The 19,033-nt window shown below is 40.5% G+C and overlaps 1 protein-coding gene across 1 annotated transcript in view; it reads left to right on the top strand.

Moving 5' to 3' along the window:
* The first annotated feature begins 7,359 nt into the window (after positions 1 to 7,359).
* Positions 7,360 to 19,033, top strand: part of kcnq1.1 (potassium voltage-gated channel, KQT-like subfamily, member 1.1) — a 44,935-nt gene continuing 33,261 nt past the window's right edge. Inside the window, exons 1-2 of the mRNA XM_026161486.2 lie at positions 7,360 to 7,967; positions 15,049 to 15,139. Of these exons, the coding sequence (XP_026017271.2) occupies positions 7,612 to 7,967; positions 15,049 to 15,139 (447 nt within the window). The 5' untranslated portion in view covers positions 7,360 to 7,611. The remainder of the gene's footprint in view (positions 7,968 to 15,048; positions 15,140 to 19,033) is intronic.

The following is a 19,033-nucleotide window of genomic DNA, read 5'->3' as shown; positions in this document are numbered from 1 at the left end:
TCATATGAATTTTCTTGTAACAACCTCTTGCATCAGAGTCATATACAGCAAATATGTTGCTACTTTCTGGTTTCCTGTACCTCTGTCCAGAAGGTGATATTTTAGGTAATGCTTGCAAGCGTATCTGTCATTCTGGGGGGTCATGTTAACAATCCATAATCTGGGTTACGTCCGCCACGGTCTTCAAGGTGACCTTAACATGATTACTTGGTTGACAAGTAACAAAAAAACTTTTAAACTATGATTCTTACAATTATAAATATTACCAATATATAGAAATTCCCTTCTAAAAATTTGAAATAGCATGTTGATATGAAGGTCAAAGTGATTATAGTGCAATATAGAACTATTTCAATCTATGTTTCTATTGACATTTATGTTTGTAATGACAACATTTAGGGCATCAAGGGAATGTTATATGGGGATTCTAAGGTTCACGTTACTTTGGACCCCTGACCTCTTCAACGTCAAATAACCTTTCATTAAGTCATTTCATTTGCATCCAATGTTTCACATCTGCCTTTCTTTCAAGTTAACCTCAAAATGCATTCTATCTTCAAAGAAAGTATTCCCAAGAGAAATTCAACGAGCTGCTAAGTTTATTCTAAATATACTGTAGTGTTGTTTAATGAGCTCAAGTTGTTCATGTTCAGGTACTTATAGTAAATACTTATTATTCATAAACATCCTGTCATGCTACTGGATTTTTACAGTAAATTATTTAAAGTATGTACAAAAAGAACAAACAAAACAATACTATTAAATAGGGCTGCACGATTTTGCATAAAATGAGAATCACGATTTTTTGGCTTAGAATTGAGATCACGATTCTCTCACGATTCTCTTTTCCAGTATAAATATTTATTGCACTTATTAACTGCACATCAACTTCGTAACAGTTGAGACTGAACATAAAAACAATAAATAAACATAAAAACAACAAATGTCTCACGTTTTGTCGTTGCCGCAAAATGTTGTACTGCTTCTAATTCCGTCTCCACCGTTGCTCGACACTGCGTGTATAGAGCAGGTAGTGCAACAATAGAAAAATAGTTGCGGGACGGCACTGTGTAGCGTTTGTCTAGGGTGTTGATCATTTTCCTAAATCCCTCGTTTTGCACAGTGTTGATGGGAGCCATATATTTGGTCAGGTGATAAGTGATAGCCTCCGTAATTTCTTTGTGCCTGCGGGAGTTCGACGGGTATAGGGAAGCGCTGTATAAGGTTCCCGTTATTGATGTTTGGGTGGTTGACCGGGACGGATTTTCTCCTGTCACTTTCTCGTCATCCCTGACGTGCTCTCCGTTGTTTTTTCCCTGCTAATTTTAGCATCACACGGCACAGCTTCTGTATCACGTGGTATAAGGCTCCGCCCTTGTCATTTGTTGAGCAGGAAGCGTGAGCGCTTGTTTTCATGCAGATTACGTCCCGGATCAAAATGCGGTACAATCGTCGTCATCTTTTTTTTTTTTTTAATCGTTGTCATTTGGAAATGAGATCGCACATAAGTATGAATCGAGATCGTGATTTTCTAAAGATTAATCGTGCAGCCCTACTATTAAAAGTGAATATTGGTGGAAGAGTGAGCTTGGCAGAGGTTTGCACTCTCAAAGTGGTTCTTGTTTGGTATGAAATAAGGAGGGACAAGCCTCATCTGGCCATAAAACTGCCTGCCAGTCAACTGTCCAATTTTGTCTGAGCCTCTGAAAATGGGGTATTAAGTATTGAATTTCTGTAATTCCTAATCACCTTATGCAATGCTCTTGCCAAAACCCTTAAATAAAGCTAAAATTCTGCACTTCAGTCACATGTTGAGTGTTTTCTTTAATAACTACTGTGGTGGTGTACAGAGGCAAAATCACTAAAAATGTGTAAATATTCAGAAACTTATGGACGAGACTGTAGCTACTTACCAACAAGCTAGCTATGAAGATGATAAAGCCACCTCATACAAGTATTCAAATGCCTCCATGGGCAATGGCAAATGGCACAGAATGGCACAACACCAACGTTTGCTATCAACATTTTGGTAAAGGTGTTTACAGTACATCCTTTTACTGTCACATTTGCAATACTGTATTGCATTCTATCTGTAAAAGCTGCATTTCTCTATGTTGTTATGAGTGGATGGGGTTGAAAATAGGATCCAAAATAAAGAACAGCAGGCAGACAGCCAGAATGAATAAACAAAAGTAAACTTTAATAAAAACTTACTTGGGAAGTTATAAAAGGAGATGGCAGGAAAAACAACTATAAGTCCAAAAGAAAGAAAGAAGTAGTAATCTGATGAATAAAGAGCATAAGTCCGAAAGGTTAACCAAACACTCCAGCAGAGAGTAAAGAGACTATGAGACGCAATAGCATGTCGAGATGAGCTGACAAATGAAAAAGGATAAAGTTTAGAGTATATACACAGATAAAAAGGTTAACGACGGATAAAAAGGTTAACCACAGATAAAAAGGTTAACGACAGAACAAAATTTGAGCAAAAAGAAGCAAAAATAATAAACCAAAGTAAAACAAAGTGCCAACAAAGAGTGAGACCTCACACACAGAAAAACAGGGTTTTCTGTTTTGAATTTATAGGTGCCAACATCCCCTGAATTGGATAAGTAGTTAAGAAAATGAATGGATGGATGTATTGCAAAATTCTTGGACATGGTAATAAATCTACAATGAATGAAAACTGAATAATTTATAATAAACTACATGTCTAAATTATCTCGGATAAAGATCATTTACACCCATGTTGAAAGTAAGCTGTACTGAGATGTTTTGCACAGCAGAATTTTGTTCACTTCCTGGCATGCACACAGATTTACGACAGAGACATGGGGAACATGGGGAGATACAGTATCTCCAGAGCTGGGATGCAGTTCATCACGTCGCAGAGAGCCTAGAGAGCCTGATAATGGGGAGATGTATGGGTCTGTATATGTGGGAAGTTTTGTGTCTGTGTGTGTAAGAATGAGAGAAGATGAGGCAGAACTAAAACATGGTGTTCTGATGAACTGTGGGAATAACAATGGAAGAATTATATTTGTGACCGTGATGCCGTGTCTGGCTCTGCTCACAGTTAAGTCTGATTAACCCCTGTTACTTTCTTTTCTCTCTCTTTCTTTGTCTTTTTTTGATCTTGAGATCGAAGCGCAGACCCTTCATGATCTGCGGGTCCTCTGCAATCTTAAATAATAACAGCCCTCTGAAACGATGGCAGATCGGTTACAATCAGTTTGTCACTTTTATTGTTAAAGATTGAACATCAAATTTAGACCATTCCTGCAGAAAGTTGGTTAAATGGAGCTGTTTTTACTTTTGTTGTTGTAGCTTGGTATGGTACTTTACTAAATGTAGAATGTCTGCAACTAAGAAAATTATAACATTGATTTGTTTTTTCTTTTCTCTCTTTTTTTTTTGCCAGGCTGCCTCTTTGGCCACTTGGACACCTCAGTGCTCTTTGGCATTGGTCCTGCTTTGCCTGTGTCACAGCAATAGTGAGATTAAACCTATCCAAACAGTGACTAAACGCAAAACTAAACCAGGAACAACAAACGCAAACAGTGCGAGGAAAAAACAACAGAAAAGATCACAGCCATGCAAATTACCCCGCAGTCGCTCCATCTGCCTTCATATGTGTGCTTAAATCAAGTATTTTAAACATGAGTTCTAATTATACAGCAAACACCGGAATAATGTTCATAGATGCACTCGAGGAAGAGCAATGTAGCTTCTCTTGTTATAATTTTACCGCATGTGACGACAGTAACTAAAGCTAATCAGGTAATGTTTCGAGTCATTCCCGTACCCTTTAGTGCTTTGACTGTTTGATCTTGTCACCCCATTGTTGTTTGCCAGAGTCCTTGATCTCATCATTATTAGTGCCTGCATGCAAATCACACGCAACCCACTTCCTCTTGTGTGGTGGGGGTGGCAGTCTGTACAAATGTGATAACTTCCGGTTGGTGGGTCTTACATACATAATAGTTTAATTTTTTTTTATGTGTTCCAGTGCTGTTCCCTCACTGGCGTATGCACACTGCGAGGGATACACCAACTTTTGTTCTTCAATTGCAGGCAAAAGCGACAAGCATTTCTCAGGCTGCATTCAGGAGAGCCTTTGGAAGGGGACAGCCTTGTCATATCTGGTAAAGAAACACAGACTTCAAAGGATGCAGCCCTGAATGGGGCCACAGACAGCATGTGTACGAGAGCATCAGTGCACAGTGACGCACGCGGTGTAGACATTATTAATTGGGTTACATCATAAAACGTACAACACGAACACGTCTTCACGCATTATATGTTGTGGCTTCATTACTAAGGTCTTTACATGAATGGGCTTTGTCACTGATCATTTGTTTATAAAGCCATCGAGGGATGGAGCCCATTTTCTTTATGTGTTTATATTACTCATAAATATGGAGGACAATAAAGTCTGAGATCCCATGACTAATTTCAACTGACTGGGCTGAACGCTTGGACAGACTGTTTAGAAAGACTATCTGTGGAGTACCCTGCGGAGACATTTCAACCTTATGTAACTACTTCTAAGTTCAACATATTTATGACCAGGAAGATGAGTCTACTGGAAACTGTTTGTATTCCACTGGTAATCTTTTTAAATGTTCTCTCTGTTCTCGCTCTCCCCCCCCCCCCCCCCCCCACACACACACACACACTTTTTTGTGTGTGTGTATTTGTGATCATTAGTTGGTTACAGTGCAATATTATTTCTTGTCTTCTCACTGCAAACTAAATTACGAGTTGCTGTTTTCTCAGCTGGGTGCCTGGGACAACAACAAAAAAAGAATCCCCTTTTCTAATCTGGATATGCCTGAGTGAATAACAATAGCTTTCTGACTGCCCTCTGGTGTCAACTTCAGTAGGAGGAGGGTGTCTTTTCTTTGAGGGGATTCAGTCTTCCAAATTGGTTGTTGAACATGAGTAACAATAACCAAAATTTTAATATTATTTGCTCACAAGAGTACAAAAAAGAAATAAAAATTAAAAGAAATTATGCAACATGACTGCATTAGGTGATGTGGAGTTGGAGTGTCCTCCGTTGATCATGTTGAATTCAGGTTGTTATTTACATTCAAAAATGCAAGTAGATGTTATATTTTTTTAATGCAGCAAAATCTTTTGTCTTTTTCGCTTAAAAAATGATTTTGCTGACTAATTGATAATCCAGATCTCATTACTTTTGCAATGACTAAGCATCTCTAAGTGTTGCCATTTTTGCTTTTAAATAGAAATTCAATATTTTATTTCCTCCGCACAATAAAATGCACATTGGAATGATGACATTTAGAATAATTGCCCTTTTTTATTATGAACAAAATCTCAAATGTAGCAGTGGCATCTAACAGCAAGACCCAGTTAGAATTGTTTTAATATCTACCTGTCAACAGATCCTGTCATCACGTGGATGCCACTGGACTCCTATTAAAATCTGCAGTGGGGGACTTGTTTCTTCCTCCTTGCACTTTCTTAGTCAAGGTCACAGCTAAAAATGAATGAGTAACAGGCTAACTTTGTCAAACTAAGCTCCATGTATAAGAGTTTTCAATTAGCCTAACACCAGTGTTATTTTAGCTCATGTAAAGCAAGTAACATCCACATGTTCATAGAAATTTTAAGCTGCAGTAGATCGTATTATTCCAGTTTAAGAAGGTGATAATAGTAATACGGTCTCTCTTGTCAGTTGTTAAAAGCTATTTCATATTTTGTGCACTCTGGTCTGAGTGGATGAAAGAAAGAGATAAGAAGAGGATATCAAAAGGTGAAAAACCTAATAAAAACACACACTGGTGCACACAGTGCAGCGATGTTTAGTAGTTTCAATGGTGGTGTGGGGAACAGGTGTGCAGAGGAGAGCTCTGTATAGCTCCCAAACACCAATGACTTTCACACAATGACTGCTAATGTTAAACTTCAAACTGGCAGTTTAATGATGGAAAATGACTGAGGCTGAATGCCTCTTCAAACAATGGAAGGAAATTCTACGCACTTCTTAACACATTAATTCAGCCAATCAAGTGGTTTCTTTGCAGAAAAGGGGTTGGAGACACGTTTCGCACACACTGCTCATTACACATTTGTTCCAGTAGGCGTCTGTGTGTATGTGTAATAAAACAGGTTACTGAGGTCACATCCTAACCTGCCAATATAGCAGTCGCATCATATACTGACAATATGAAATGATTAGCGCTGAATGAGACCTCTGGCCTTTATATGATACTGAATGCTCACCCGCTGTCGATAGAGACATTTAGGGAATCTGCAAAAAAGAAGAAGCCATCACATACCCATCTATCTATTCTGCGGCTTATCCAATTCAAGGTCGTTGGGCGGCTGGAAGCTATCCCAGGCAAAAAAAACAAGGTACACCCTGGACAGGTCACAGAGCTAACTCAAAGAGACAGACAACCATTTGCATTCACACTAACACCTATGGCCAGTTTAGAGTTTAGGATCACCAACCTAACCCCACTCAGTGCATGTCTTTGGACTATGGAAAGAAGGCAGAGAGAACCCACGTAAATATGGCGGAGAACATGCGAACTCCGGCCAGATGGTGGATTCAAACCCAGGAACTTCTTGCTGTGAGGCAACAGTGCTAACCTGCCCTAGCTTCCTACCCTCAACCCCAACTGGTCACAAATCACTGCCCCTCCCCTCCCCTGGTTTTTCTGGAAGTTCTCTTATGTCAAAAGGGAATTTTTCCTTCCCAGTGTCACCAAGTGCATGCTCACAGATGATTCTATGATTGCTGGGGTTTTCTTAGTATTATTGTAGGGTATTTACCTTACAATATAAAGTGCCTTGAAGCGACTGTTGAATTGAACGAAATATAAACAACAACTTTAGTTGCTGTCTAATAATTTAATATCGATATGAAAAGACCTTTGAATGAAACGGGTTCCTTTTAATTTATATCGTGTGGTCACCCTTTTGTTTACACATTTGTTCAGTCTCTGCTACTTAAAGTGATTTATTATGCAGAAGTGAAACTCCATTAACATGTAAACTTAAGGTGCGAGGTGTCCTGATGTGCTTTGTTAAGAAGTTCTGGCCCAGCTGGACACGCGCGCATAAATGAACAGTGGCAGTTTCATTAACGTCGTTATAAAGCCAACTCTACTTTTAATAGAAATGCGTGTCACTGTTTTGCAGAGATGGTTTAATCCAAAGCTCGTCGCGCGACTGTGATGGAGTTCGCCAGGTTCAGATTGTTTTAAGCAGTTCTGCATTACAGTAAATAGTCTGAACAGCTGGCGGCTCGCAGCGCACCGCCTGGCGACAGCTCTCCAAGCTGATAAGTGCCCTGAAAGTAGCAAGGGAGGGGGGGGGGGTTCCATTGAAGGCTGGGACTCGCCATATCCTCGACAACCCGGAGAGCTGTAAAGTTAAATTAAAGAAACCCCGCTGGTGATCTGGAGCATTAATAACTTAGTTTATGTTACAGTTTTATGTGCCTTGGTGCGATCGGGCGCGCAACAGAAGGTGAGCGCACATGGGCGAACATTTGTCCGTTTGAGTCAGTGACCGAAAAAAATAACTGTGAAAAAAAAAGTTAAGCCAGCGACAGAAGACTAACGGGAGGCTATAATGTCTAATTCTTCCGACCCTCGTCAGGAGAACACACGGAGGGGTTCTGGTTTGGCACGTGGAAAAAGACCACCGGATCTGGAGCTGTCAGAAATTACTTTTAGTGAGCCCGAAACACCTGTGGGCAACAACACGTTTTGTGAAAGGGACAAAATGCCAGAGGACGGGTGTACCCCCAACGATATACCTCCCGTTCACCTCCACCCTTATTTTTCTCATCCCCGGATGTCTGTGCGGATGTCGGTGTACAGCACCGGGGTTCGTCCAGTCCTCACCCGAACCTACATCCAAGGGCGCGTGTATAATTTTCTGGAAAGGCCGTCTGGCTGGAAATGCTTCGTGTATCACTTCACAGTGTGAGTGTTTTTATTTTCCTAATCACCCAGATCCACTGGGTATTCAAGGGCATAATTGCAACTCTAAGATCCTAATTAAACAGGGAGTTAATTGCTCATGTAGAGCCTTGGAAGTCCTCACTACAAAGAACTGTTAATCCTATGAATTTTATAAAGATGCTACACAGATATCGCAGCACAACCGGAGGTCCCTTTAGGAACATTATATGGATATTTTAGTCTTACCGTGGCAGATTTTTAAAAAATGCATGTAATTCATCACAGACAAGAGAGTCTTGGACAAAACAAGACTTCACAGGAGGAGTATAGGAATATTATACAGATCTTTCATTTGGGAGACTATTTTCCTCAGCACCAGTGGGCATTTAATTTTGCAGAACAGTTTGTGTGCAGCAAAGAGGTGTTTTGTATTCAGCAAGCCTCTGACAAGAGAACTTTAAAAACCAATTCAGCCCAGCAGGAAATGTTTCAGTGTTTTCCCTTCCTGACAGCATGATCGGTATGAAGGACTACCTTTTATAAAAACATAAAAGTGGGGTTTATCAAGTGTGGCTCAGGTTATATGGGATAAAGTACCACTGTCATGAAAATTAGAAAACTGATACTTTGTCTTTCTTGGCAAATGAAATGTTGTTACTGAGGATAAATACTGTACACCACTGATATCATGCTATCTTTGTGTTTCTTTCGTTATTTTTCTAAGTGTAACCCATGTCCAGTAAACTCACAGTCTGATATATCCAAGATGGAGATTTCAGGCCCAGGTTTAGGAATGTGGGATATGATCTCCGAGCACAACCCCACCGTGTGCTGTCTGTCCCCACTTGCTGGCACTGATAGCAGGCAGCTAAACTTGGCAGCATGTGTGCTTTAGAGGAGGTAGTGGCCCTGTCTGGCAGTGCCACCCGGTGACCCTGTGGTGTCGGAGGTGATGCAGGGGAACTCGGCCTGTCAGAGCGGCTTACTCTCAGTGGCTCAAAGGGAGCAAAGGCAAACACAGTGCAACTCAAACATGTTAAAACATTACTGAGAATGAGTTGACACTGTAAAGTTAGTACTGTACAATTATAGGAAAATCTTGCAATGGTGTCTCAAGAAGGCAAAATCACAGGGGTTTGATGAGATTAGGTTACATGTGCAGGTGATCATTTTGGAAAACTGGGTTACGAGGTTTCCGCTCTCCTGACATTTTTTTTTCAAATTGAGAAATTCTTATTTGTTGGGTTTTTTTGTTGTTGTTGTCTGGGTTTTCTTTTTGCATGTAAAAGAAAAGATGTAAAAGTAAATGCAGGGCATCATAATACTCTGGGGATCACTGCGAGAGTCACACTGTACTTTGTATTCTGAAATTTGTACTAAATATAGTGATGTGCAAGCAGAATAATCACTTTCACCTTTCTAACTGTGTCCCTGTTAGCAGTGTACATGGTCAAAGGTAAACAAAGGAGAAACTGCCACGATTGGGAGATGGAGGGAGTCTTTTTTTCAGGACATAAAGGCAATTCGATGGCACCCTTTAATGGCAAAAATATTCTTAGTGCCGCACATACAGATTCAGCTTTTTGAAAAATGGAGTACATTTGAAGATATTCAAAACGATTAGATTAGATCATTAGGTTTAATATGGTGGCGTATTGTTGTGCATTTAAGACAGAGCTTTATTGCTACTATGAGAGCAGCAGGTACTTGCTGTAAGTATAGTGTGTAACCATGCAGCAGGTTTTTAGTGTCAGCTTAGTACCTTGTTTTGCAAATGTTTGAGTGGGAGAAAGGCAGTTAGGAACAAGTACCGCCTTATCACTGACCCAGAACTCAAACACCAGAGTGACCCAAAGCCTTATCAGAAGCGCGTGTGTGTGTGTGCGCGTGCACGCAGGTGAATGCATATGTAAGTCAGTTTAGTGATATAGCATGCTTTAAGGGTCTGAGGAATGTTTCATTATGTTTAAAAAGAAAGGGCCCATGCATTTCCTTTGAAATGATCATAAAATATACTTAGCTATTGGAAAGAAAGCCTCGCTCCACATATTGCTTTTCTTGTAGCACCACATTTAAAACGAGTCTTGAGTCCCACAGTAAACTCAGCATTGTGTTATGAAGCCATTCCACATGCTGGTGATGGATCAATCAACTGGGAAATGAAGAGAAAAATCAAATGAAAAGTGTTTGTTTTTTCAGACTAACTAGCAGAGGATGTTCAGTCAAAGACAACTTTAATAAGAAGATTTAATAAGAAGAGACATCAAGTTATTCTTTTCAATTAAGCAACTTTTTTTCCCTCCAGTTTAGATGGAGCTAAGATCTAAGTTACCCAGTGAAGCACATACACAAGACTACTCATCATCTAGGAGCTGGTATCTCTGAACTATTAACCCTAACCCGATATCGGCCAAAGTTTTGGCTGAGTTTTCTTTATAGTTTTCTTTTTCTTTTGATTGATTTATCTCTGTTTTATTGCGGGGGGTTTCATGGTACGTGACAGCTGAATGAAAGAGCTAGTTATATGGTCAGCAGCATTGCTACTCTTATCCTTTCCCCCACTTTGTCTCTACACTCGCTGCACAACAGACTGCAAGTGAATGTGTCCATCAATAATAGATAGGAGCAAAGCTTTGAGCTTTTGTTTAGAGTTCAGTGGTGCCTATGTAGCTTAGCCGATGTATTATTTTGTCCGTTGCTACACCAAGCCCACGGGTGCCAGACAGCAACACAGAGCCTGTATTATCTATAGGCCTGGAGGTCAAGGAAGTGAAATATGATGGTGCAGTTATAGTGGAGAGGGACTGACAAGTTAGATAGTCTCCGATGAATATAAAGAAAGCAGAAGTGTATGCTCAGCATACCGAGTGTGTATGTTTACAGGGATTTCAAACGCTCTGAAATAATTTAAGCGGCGCTTCACTGACAAATTACAACCATTAGCATAACAGAGTGTATGGTTTGGAAAGTTTGATGTTCAGCTGTGTTTCTTTTGATCTTCTCTTTAACTGCCTCTGTCACAGATTAGCATAAAGTCTGACAAATTACACTATGTTCTTACCGGTGAACATTTTGACCTTTTTTGTGTAATGTGGCTCGCTCTTCCTCGATGTATTTACTTCCATTTTTACAGGCAGCAGTCTGAAGATGTCGTTTTGAAGAGTCAGCTTACTGTGCTGCATTATCTACTTGTTCGGTCCTTTCAGACAAGACAAGCTGCTTTAGCTGTGTTATGCACCAGCCCTGAGCAGGTTTCTCCTCAGTCTTTTATCTGTGTTGATGTGTGGCGTGCACATTCATGCCTGTGTGTGCGTGTGTGTCTGTGTCTGTGTTTAAGCTAAACACAGACACACACAGGGGGTTATTTCGATTCCTGGCCAGTCTTCAATGAACTGAAGCTGTAGCGTGTGGCGATAAGGGTTTTCGTGGTGCAAACACTGACTGGAAACTGTAACTCTCCACATGTAAAGTTTCCATACAGGAGTGTTTTCACATTGGAACAAGACAATGAATATTTAGGGCTGTGGTGGCTTTGGAGGTGATGGGGTGAGTTCATGTAGCTTCAGGTTTCACTCGCCACTAAAGCTGCAGTGTCCCTGATATGAGTCTGGATTGTACTTAGTGCCAACTTTGGCACCTAAAGTAGATTAGACTAATAAAATTGGGTTTTTTTTCTTTTCCTTTTCTTTCTTTTTTTGTTGGTCGTTTTATTTTACATTTTTCAATCATCTAAGCATTTTACAGCTCCAGCTGTCACCATATTTGTGTACAGTTAAATTAGTTACAGCTGTCATTCTTATATAGCCGGGAGTATAGAAACAACTGAGGTGTTGTTTTTCTCGCACATACGTACACACACATACACAGTGTCTATGTGTGCACTGCAGTGATACAACAGATGGACTCTCTGCAGTAAATGTAGTTAGCATTGTAATTTCCAAACTCTACAGCATTATAGCTGCTGAAGGTTCTCTATGTCGAAGAGCAGCAACTCATTTAGAAGAAGACTCACTTATTCACAGATGTTGTCACCGAGGTCAGCGTTGGTAACATTATACAGTGATATTTCCTTAGTAAACAAGAGAAATTTCAGTGGGGTCCTGCAATTAATCCTGGAACTTGGAGCTATGTGAAGGTTAATCAGCTGAAAGTAACGTCATCCAAATAACCTGATAATGTTATCTCTCTAAATGTCACAGGACTAGCTGCATGTTTGCAGGTTGTCTCGGTTTTGGTTTAATTTGTAGATTAGGTAGCTCATATGTCACTTTCATCCAAGTGGTAACTTCAAACAGCATTACTCTTAGCCCTCCTCCGAAAGAAAGAAACACTTACTACATTTGCAGTTTGCCTTAAATAAATAATTAAATTAAACTTTTTCTTTTTATCTTTGAAAGATTTTTATTTCACCTGTTTAGTTATATAAAAAGTAAATTTTTTAAGTGATGTTGTTTGTATTCATGTTGCTTTCCGTGTGAAAAACGGGTAATTATTCACTATAATTCTGTAGCTGTTTGGTTAAGTAACATACACATATCCACTTGTAAATCTGCTTTTCCCAAAAGAAACAAAAATCACACATAATCTGGTGTTCTTTAACATGTGTACAATGTAGATATGTTAAAGATATGTGCAAAGCTTTTTTGTTTTATTGGGGTTTTTTGATCAGTGAGCCACTTAACACTGACCTATGATTCATTCAGGTATAACCTAACTCACTGGATCAAGCAGTTTTGAGTTTACACACACGTTAGCAGACAGCCCATTTTAAAATGTATCTTTAGGCACTCTCTTACTTGCAGCCTGTCACAAAAGCACATATAATTCTTTCCTTGAATCTAAAATAAATAAATAAATAAATAAAATGCCAAGAACAGCACAGTTTGACAGGCATAAAATAGCATTTTTGTACCAACAGGGTGATTCCCAAAGAGCTATTGGCCAAAATCTTGGCACATCTCAGCATTGTGTACAGAGTGTCCTTCAAAAAATCAAAGGAAACTGGACAAGTGGAGGACAAAAGAAGAGGCAGCCCTCAAAGAAACCATCTGCAACAGATGAACATTATAAGAAAGTCGTGTACTTGGAAAAATTGAGAAAAAAAAAATCTAGCAATGACCTGACACAAGACCTGAGAGATGTATCTGGCCCTTCATTTGATCCAGCTACTGTTTACTGAAGCCTCATCAGAAATAGTCTCATTGGAAAAGCAGCTGTCAAGAAGCTATTCTTAAAGAAAGAAAACAGGGAGAAAAGGCTGAGGTACACGAAAACTGGACTGAAAATCAGTGGCAATAGGGCTTAAGGAGGGATGAACACTATCAGTCATGGATAGGCTTCCTCAGAGCCCAGAGCTAAACAATACTTGAAGCAGTGTTGGGTTGTCTTGAGAGAGAATGGAACAAAAGGCACCCAACGTCCAAAGAATAGCTTTGAATGTCCTTCAAGAAGCCTGGAGAGGTATTCCTGAACACTAAGAAATTGCAAAAAAAACTTGCTTAAGAGAGTTCAGGCTGTGTTTAAGATTAAAGGTAATCATAACTCTGTTGACTTCCAGGCTTGTTAGAATTGTACAAACTCTGTTTTTCCCATGTATGTTTGCAGAGACACAGCAATACATTTGTGTCTGAGTTAGTCGTCAAAGTTTTCTTCTGTCTGACGGCAGGCAAAAACACTGACATTGAAACAAGAATCCATTCAGAAGTTTTGCCCTTTATCAGCAACATTCCATTCCCAAGGTAACGGAAATGAAAAGCCAATCATTTTAACCTTGGCCCTCCTGGCAACTTTTCGGCGAAGTATCGCATGACAGTTCTGTTAAGCTGCCAAAGTGCGAGTACACTGCTCGGTAACACGGCCGTGGCATCACTGGTGACATCATAATGAAGTGAAAGAGGACAGTAAAATACTATCTTAACTGTGGTGTCATATGGGATCAGAGATATGACTAGAAACTGTGTTTAACTCTGGTTCTCAGCAATGCACCCTGTGATTTAAAAGTAGATCATATGTGATGAGCAGCTGTTGAATTATTGGCTAAAGAATTGCAATGCTTAACACTAGCATTACTTGAGCTCTGTAAGCTGAGGTTACTGCAGTACTGCAATGATAAAAATTTAAAACACGAACGTCTGTCTTGTTGGACTGAAGCACATGTGAGAAGGTTATGGGTTTGAAAATGGTTTATCACTTATATTACAGTTAGTCCTGCTTTTCCACCTTCCTTTAATGTCGTCAAATTAAACAAAACCTTTCCCTTTGACTTTTATGAACAGCAGAGGGAAAAAATCAATAAAATTGATGTTATGTTACAAGGTACTGTGTAGACTTTTTAAATAAAGTCTGCTCTTTTCTTTCAAATAACAAAAACATTGTTAGAATTTAATCTCAAGGTCACATGGGTAGTAGGTTTTTGGTTTAGTGTCACAGCAGTTTAAAGCTTTATATCAACAATATATATTACTCAAGTAGTATGAGGAGTTTCAGACATCTCATTGTTTCTGCATTTGAAATGCTTGTGACCTTGAGAGGGATAAGGAGAATGTTAAAGAGCAATTTCATGTTTGTTGATACTGCTTGTGGGTTGTGTGCAAACCAGTGTTCCTATTATTTGACAAGTTTATCATGTGCTTTGCATTCATATGGTTGAGTTCAAAAGGTTCCTACTATTTCCTCCAGAGGGCTGTCTTTGAATGTTTTCTCAGATTCAATCAAATACTTTTCATGGTAAAAATACAACATAATGCCATGCTGTCTGGAACCTTCTTTTTTTTTGTAAGGTTGTTCAGAAGCTTAAACCCAAAGCAGACACCAAAGCTGACTGAATTTTTGCAGCTTAAATCAAAGTGTGAACTGCTGACATAAATATGAGGTGAGGTATTGAAAAATGGAGTGAGGATTTTGCAGTTACATGTCTTGACTGACAATTTATGCAAACTTTTGACTTAGGGAAAATAAAACTGATTGATAGTGAATATCCATTTGGCTAGTAGTATGCAATTGGATGTTATAAAAAATTATGGTGCTATGTATGAACTGTATTGTAAAACTTCATAAAACCTTTTAATCAAGATTAATGTATGTTCTCTTTCATTCTCTGCAGATTTCTGATAGTTTTGGCCTGTTTGATCCTCAGTGTTCTCTCTACCATTCAGCAGTACCAGGCCCTGGCGCATACAACACTCTTCTGGGTGGTGAGTGTTCAATTTTAAAATTAAGAAAAGGAACAACTGAGATTTTCTTAAAGAACATTGGTTTGTGCCTGGTTTGTTGTTATTTGGGCTTTTTCTTGTGTATAGAGCTTTACATAGCGTGGACAACAAATTTTACAATAGCTTTAATATTTCATCCAGAAGGTACCCCTGTCCGATGCTGGAACCGCCTCAACTGTTTAGACAAACAGTGGCTTTACTCTGAGCTCCTCCAAAATGACCAAGCGTCTCACCCTATCTCCAAGCAATGGTCAAGACATCCGATTCTTGTATCTCAGATATTATTTTTTTGGTCATAGCTCACAGCTTATGCCCATAGGCAAGGATAGGAATGTTACCAAGTAGATGAGTTAAAGTATCTCTGTGTAGACTGTGTAGACATTAACATCTTTAAATATACCTTGTCATTATATAAAATTTTAGTGATACTGACAAGAAATTTTCATAATTACGTGACATTTTTTTATATTGTGTCTGTTTATGTAAAAGCAAAAAAGGTCCTTTAGTAGCCATTGTGATTATGACAATAGAGACAGACTGAGTCAGATACTGTATTCTGCAGGTGATTAGTTGTTTGCTGTTCTTTTCCCTTTTATCAGTTAATGTTTATTTCATCTAACCATGGCCATTCCATGACCTTAGCTTAGAGTGAGGCCTATAAATAATGCAGCATTCTCATGCTGTAATCTCCTCTGAAGTGCTGAAGGCTCAGTTACCACCTTTTAATACATAATCAAACCAACCAGGACACAGTGACTGAAGATACCACGGGGGAAGAAAGAATTAATACTATGGATTCCAAAAAAAGATCTGTTTGCACATAATCATAAAGAAGGTGTTTGCTAGATGCTCAGTGACCCAGCGAGTTCTAGAGGGACTACTCTCTCTAGAGGTACCAAAGTTTATGACATAAAAACAATCTGATTTTGTTCCTGATGGTCTGCTGTAAGCTTCAAGTAGGCATACAAGGAATAAAAAAGGAGTCACTGTGGAACAGGAGGTCCTGCTACCGTACCTCATGTTGTGCTATAATAACCACACACATCCACAGGTACAGTCACGGCCACAATTCACATTTCATTTGACAACAGAAATGAGTCATGGGGCTCATAAGCAGGGGGCTACGAAACAGGTTTGCAATTATTTTATGAATATATTGTTTGCTGTATTGAATTCACTGACAGTTTCCAAGGTCCTCGTGTCAAATCTGCTGTGCCGTATGACCAGACAAACTACCAAATACACGTCACAACAACACTTTCAAGCAATTACTGACAGTATCGGGATCTTCATGCTTGATGGTTGCAGTGATCCACGAAAGGTAGCAATGTGCGAGTACAAGATAAGGAAAAGAAGACAGTTCTAAAAAAATGTATGGATATATTTTTTAAGGTTGTAGACTTACTTGTTAGGCTGTAAAGATATGCAGGGTGCGTTTGCCAAGAAATGCTGAATCTAAACTGGTTTTGTGTATTTTTAATTATCCTGATCAGCAGTCTGTGACCCACTTGTTTCTGAAAGACGGAAGAAGTGTGACCGAGGTTTAAAAGAATACAAATCAAAAGCAAGATTCACCTCTTTTTCTCACAGCCTGTCCTCCCTTTTGAGTCTCCTCATCCGATCTTTTATATGACTTCTATCATCTGCTCGGCACCTTTGTTTTGTCTCTTTGTGTTGGCCTACGTAACACAAACAAGCCCAATTGGGATGCAGAAGGCTTCTGTTCTTTGCTAAACAGCTGTCTTTAAATCAGTTTTTAAAAATGATGATGGTGCAATTAACAGTAAATGGTAAATGGCCTGTATTTATATAGCGCTTTACTAGTCCCTAAGGACCCCAAAGCGCTTTACATATCCAGTCATCCACCCATTCACGCACACATTCACACACTGGTGATGGCAAGCTACATTGTAGCCACAGCCACCCTGGGGCGCACTGACAGAGGCGAGGCTGCCGGACACTGGCGCCACCGGGCCCTCTGACCACCACCAGTAGGCAACGGGTGAGGTGGACGACCGAGACTGTCCAAGCCGGGGCTCGAACCGGCAACCTTCCGATTACAAGGCGAACTCCCAACTCTTGAGCCACGATCGCCCTCAGTGACCGAGTTACGATGTATATTTTGATTTTGTCTGTGCGATGTGATACGTGGATAAAGCACTGTCTAAATGTCAGTGTCACGGTTCAGCTGGTCGCTGATCAGCTGTTTCGCTCTCCCTCTAGTTCTCTTTCTCTCTCTCTCTCTCTCTCTCTCTCTCTCTCTCTCGCCAGGGCGGAACTCATTATGGGTTCACACCCTTGGCCTCCGGCGGAGGTATGGCAAGTGGAATGGGAAAACGGAACAGGAATTATGAAGACGAGAGTGAGCAACCCATGCAAATAGGACGCTCCAGATTAACGCCGGAAGAGCGACAACGGCGTTGGAGAGCTGGTGAATGCTTCTACTGCGGCCGTAAGGGCCATATGGCCGTTTACTGTCCTGACCAGCCAAAAGACCGCGCCCGCCAGTAGAGGGGATAGTACGGGTGGGCGAAGTTTCCTGTTCACAATCTCCTCCTCGCTTGATGCTTGCGGCTAAACTAACGGTTCGTTCTGTTTCTCACCCACTCCACGCACTAATTGATTCAGGTGCAGAGCAGAATTTCATTGATGAGTCCCTCGCTCAAGAATTAAAACTAAACACTAAACCACTGCCACACTCACTCCAAGTTACCGCCCTCAGTGGGCAGCGTCTCCCGGATATCACCCGTATTACTGAGCCAATATCATTAACCCTCTCTGGTAATCATTCTGAGATGTTGCAGTTATTTGTGTTTAAGGCTAGTCACCACTAGTCTTAGGGTTCCCCTGGTTATGCCAACACAACCCAGTCCTGGATTGGAGGAAGTAAAGCATTCTAGGGTGGGGAGAGGAATGTCATATGTCTTGTCTAAAAGCCGCAACTCCACCCGCGAACCCTCAGAGTAACCCCCCACCATCAGAGTCACCCGATCTCTCATCTGTGCCCTCAGTCTATCACGATCTTAAGCAGGTTTTTTGTAAAGATAGAGCACGTTCTCATTCCCCTCACCGGCCGTACGACTGCGGAATTGATCTTCTCCCAGACGCCCCATTTCCTACCAGCCGATTATACAGTCTTTCACAGCCTGAACGGAACAGCATGGAAAAGTACATTAACGAGTCGCTCGCCGCAGGTCTGATTCGCCCGTCATCATCCCCTGTTGCGGCGGGGTTCTTTTTTGTTGCTAAGAAGGACAAGAGCTTACGGCTGTGCATAGATTATCGAGGCCTCAACAATATCACCACCAAAAACAAATACCCAATACCACTACTGATATCACCCTATGAACTGCTCCAAGGGGCCACAGTTTTTACAAAGCTGGATCTGCGTAACGCGTACCATCTGGTTAGGATACAAGAGGGGGATGAATGGAAGACGGCTTTTAACACATACTTGGGCCATTTTGAGTACCTCGTTATGCCGTTTGGTCTAACCAATGCCCCAGCTGTGTTCCAGGCTTTTGTCAATGACGTGCTCCGAGACGTCCTTAACCACTTTGTGTTCATCTAACTTGACGACATTCTCATCTTTTCACGCTCCGTCTCTGAACATGAACGTCCGGCTGGTTTTGCAACGTCTTCTCAAGAACTGTCTCTTCATGAAAGGTGAGAAGTGTGAATTTCATGTGACCACCGTTTCATTCCTGGGCTACATCATTGAACAGGGTAATCTCAGGCCCGACCCAGCTAAGGTCCAAGCTGTCAATAATTGGCCCGTCCCGACAAACCGCAAGCAAATCCAAAGTTTCCTGGGTTTTGCTCATTTCTACAGACGATTCATCCGTGACTACAGTAAGCTTGCTCTCCCACTAACTC

Source organism: Astatotilapia calliptera, chromosome 1, assembly GCF_964374335.1.
Source record: "Astatotilapia calliptera chromosome 1, fAstCal68.1, whole genome shotgun sequence".
Classification (NCBI taxonomy): Eukaryota; Metazoa; Chordata; class Actinopteri; order Cichliformes; family Cichlidae; genus Astatotilapia; species Astatotilapia calliptera.
The sequence above is the reverse complement of the archived record's forward strand: the minus strand, read 5'-3'. Positions and strand labels throughout refer to the sequence as shown.